This window comes from Orycteropus afer, unplaced genomic scaffold (genome assembly GCF_000298275.1).
Source record: "Orycteropus afer afer isolate SDZICR_OR568_19922 unplaced genomic scaffold, OryAfe1.0 scaffold00174, whole genome shotgun sequence".
Lineage (NCBI taxonomy): Eukaryota > Metazoa > Chordata > Mammalia > Tubulidentata > Orycteropodidae > Orycteropus > Orycteropus afer.
Window position 1 is genome coordinate 3,573,922 of NW_006921761.1, and position 2,827 is coordinate 3,576,748.

General features: G+C 60.7%; 1 protein-coding gene across 1 annotated transcript; it reads left to right on the top strand.

Annotated features, from left to right (window-relative positions):
* Positions 1 to 278: 278 nt before the first annotated feature.
* SIT1 (signaling threshold regulating transmembrane adaptor 1) lies at positions 279 to 2,371 on the top strand. The gene is made up of 7 exons (XM_007947020.1): positions 279 to 292; positions 1,122 to 1,227; positions 1,426 to 1,501; positions 1,616 to 1,751; positions 1,848 to 1,906; positions 2,007 to 2,062; positions 2,138 to 2,371. Exons 1-7 carry the CDS (start codon positions 279 to 281, stop codon positions 2,369 to 2,371), a joined length of 681 nt encoding a protein of 226 aa, XP_007945211.1.
* Positions 2,372 to 2,827: the final 456 nt, after the last annotated feature.

Here is a 2,827-nt window from a genome sequence, read left to right on the forward strand (position 1 = left end):
TATAAATAAGAATTTCAGGTGGTCACATAGATTGTCACACTTAAAAGTTACTCGTTTAATTTCTTCAATTTTACAATCACTGTGTGTCATTGTTTATTAAAATCTACAAGTTAAACACAGGAAGATGTAGTCCAGCCACGGGGATTGGAGACAGAGATTGTCCCCAAAGCAGTCTGAACAATTTCAAAGTGCTGGGGACTTAATTCCAGGAGTGACCGCACGTAGGTGGGTCTGCTGTGTGATGAGACTTCCCCTGGGGTACGCCCATCTAAATTGCAATGTTTGTTAAAGGGTAAGTTCTAACAATGTACTAATTTAAAAGTTATCTATTGTAAAATGCAAGGGCGACCTCAGAAATTTAGGACTTAAATCTACCAAATAAATACCTTTAAGGGAAGGGGATCTTATCACCCACCTGTTTTTGGAATTGCTGGTCCGTGGTGATGAGAGAAAGGAGGCTGATCTTTTCGAATTTTTGTTCTCCCACTTTCTACAGTGTATCCCCCCATAGCCTAAAACCGGAGAGGCAGGTCCTCTCCTACCTCCCCATCCTTGACACACCATGGCAACGAATTTTCAGTTTTCAAAAACCTTGTATGGGCCAAACAAAACACATCTCTGACATCTGGTCTCAGGTCTATATTTGGAACGCAGGTCTGTCTTCTCACATCAGTAGCCTCCTGTGTGGCCCAGCTGCCGGTGGGCGCGGCTGGTCCTCCACTCCCCGGGGTGATAACTAAGAGCGACAGTTCTTAGGGACAGTCTGGGGGAAGTAGGTGGGGGGGCAGGGAGGAGCACCTAGTTTCCACTGTTCCCTGTAACACTAGTAAACACTAGTAGTACTAGTAAATACTAGTAGTCCTAGTGAAGCCAGCCCCTCAGGTCAGACTTAGGCTGTGGTGGGACGGAGGTGCGGGAGGCCTGCCCGTCACCGTGACCTGCTTCAGAACGTGCTTATTGAGCTACGTGTTTCCGTTCCCGGTGGTCGGAGTCAGAGAGCAGAGGTAGGCGTCCTCTGGCAGGAGGGGACCCTAGGGCCTGGTGCCCCGTCCTTGCTGGCCCTGACTTGCCTGGCACCACTTGCCCTGGGCGTCACTGCCACCTCTCGGGAGCCTCCCCAGGCTCGCGGGCACCGTGGCCCAGGACACTCAGGCCCGTGTGCTCCTCTTCCGGGGGCCCCCGTGCCACAGGGCGGAGGGCACGCCTGGGAGCCGCGGCAGCATGCAGGTGCAGGGCCCAGGGCGGTGTCTTTGTTCTTTCACCCAATCCATCCCCTCCCCCTTCCTCCCCGGAAGCCAGCCACTTTTGTCACCACCAGTATTGGGGATGCCGAGCTGTGGCGCCAGGTCCAGGGAAGGCTGGGAGTAAGGGGGGCCGTGGCCGCCATCAGACCATGAGTCAGGCTGACCTCTGGGCTCAGGGCAGGGTGCTTGGGTCTTGGCTGGCACACCAGCGGCGGTCATGTGGAGAAGTGACAACTGCACAGATGGGCTAGCGCTCGGTGAGCTGGGCGGGGCAGGGGCTCCCGGGGGAGGGTCCCTCGGCCCAGGGTCCCACCCGGCGGGAGCTGGCTGGTGGGCTGGGCAGTGCCACCCGCGTGCTCTGCTGTCCGCAGGGATCCCGTCCATCCGCCAGGCCTGGGGATTATGGGCCCTCTTCGGGGCTGTGACGCTGCTGCTGCTCCTCTCGCTGGCCACACACCTGGCCCAGTGGACTAGTGGCTGGAGCGGGCGCCACTCAGTGCAGGGACGGTAAGTGGGGGACACCACCGGAATGGCTACCTGGAGGTCGGCCCTGCCACTGAGCCTGGCCCCAGAGCCCCGCTCAGCCCCAACTCTGTGTTGCAGCTCCGGAGGGTCTGTGGAAGAGGTCCCCCTGTATGGGAACCTGCATTACCTGCAGACAGGTAGGGGCTGCAGCGGGCAGGGGCACGGAGGCCCCACGGGGAGCTGGGGGCTGCAGGAAGGAGAACGAGGAACTGACCAGATTCCCGCTCCCTGTCTCAGGACGGCTGTCTCAAGACCCAGAGCAGCAGGATCCAGGCCCTGGGGGCCCCAGCAGGGTGAGTCTGGTGGGGGATGAGGAGCGGAGGGCAGGAGGCCGAGGGCCGCGGCCCTCTGACAGGCTGTCTCCCCAGGCTGCACAGGAGGAAACGTGCTACACCAGCCTGCAGCTGCGGCCCGCTCAGGGCCGAGGCCCCAGCCCGGGGGCCCCCATCAAGTACTCGGAGGTAGTGCTGGACCCCGAGCCAAAGGCCCAGGCCTCGGGCCCTGAGCGGGAACTGTACGCCTCGGTGTGCGCCCAGAACCGCAGAGCGCGGGCTTCCTTCCCCGACCAGGCCTATGCCAACAGCCAGCCGGCACCCAACTGAGCTGCAGGCGCTGGCACCGTGGGCTCGCCTCGCCCGGGCCCGTCACGGGGCCGACTGCCTGGCCAGAGCATGACTGCCACTCAGCAGCCCCCAATGACAGGGAGTCATTGCCCGGCCCCAGGAGGTGGTCTCCCCCAGGCTTCCCGGGCTTGGGGAAGACATCTCAGGGATGTGGCAGGCCCCCCATCTCTAAGGATGGCAGAAGCAAGACAGCGTCCCCTCCCCCACCTCTCTTCCCATCTGCTCCTCTAGCGCCCACCCCCCTCTGGAGCGCCCCCGGGTCCTCCCAGCCTCCTTGTCACAGTCTACCCCACACGCCCCAGTGTCTCCTCAGGCACAGGAAGTGGGCAGTGGGGTAGGCGTAGGAGCCCAAGAGGATGTGGGTGGGTGTATCTGGGAACCTACAGACTGGAAGGGTCCTGGTGCCCAGGGCGCTAAGGGACCCACTCTAACCTG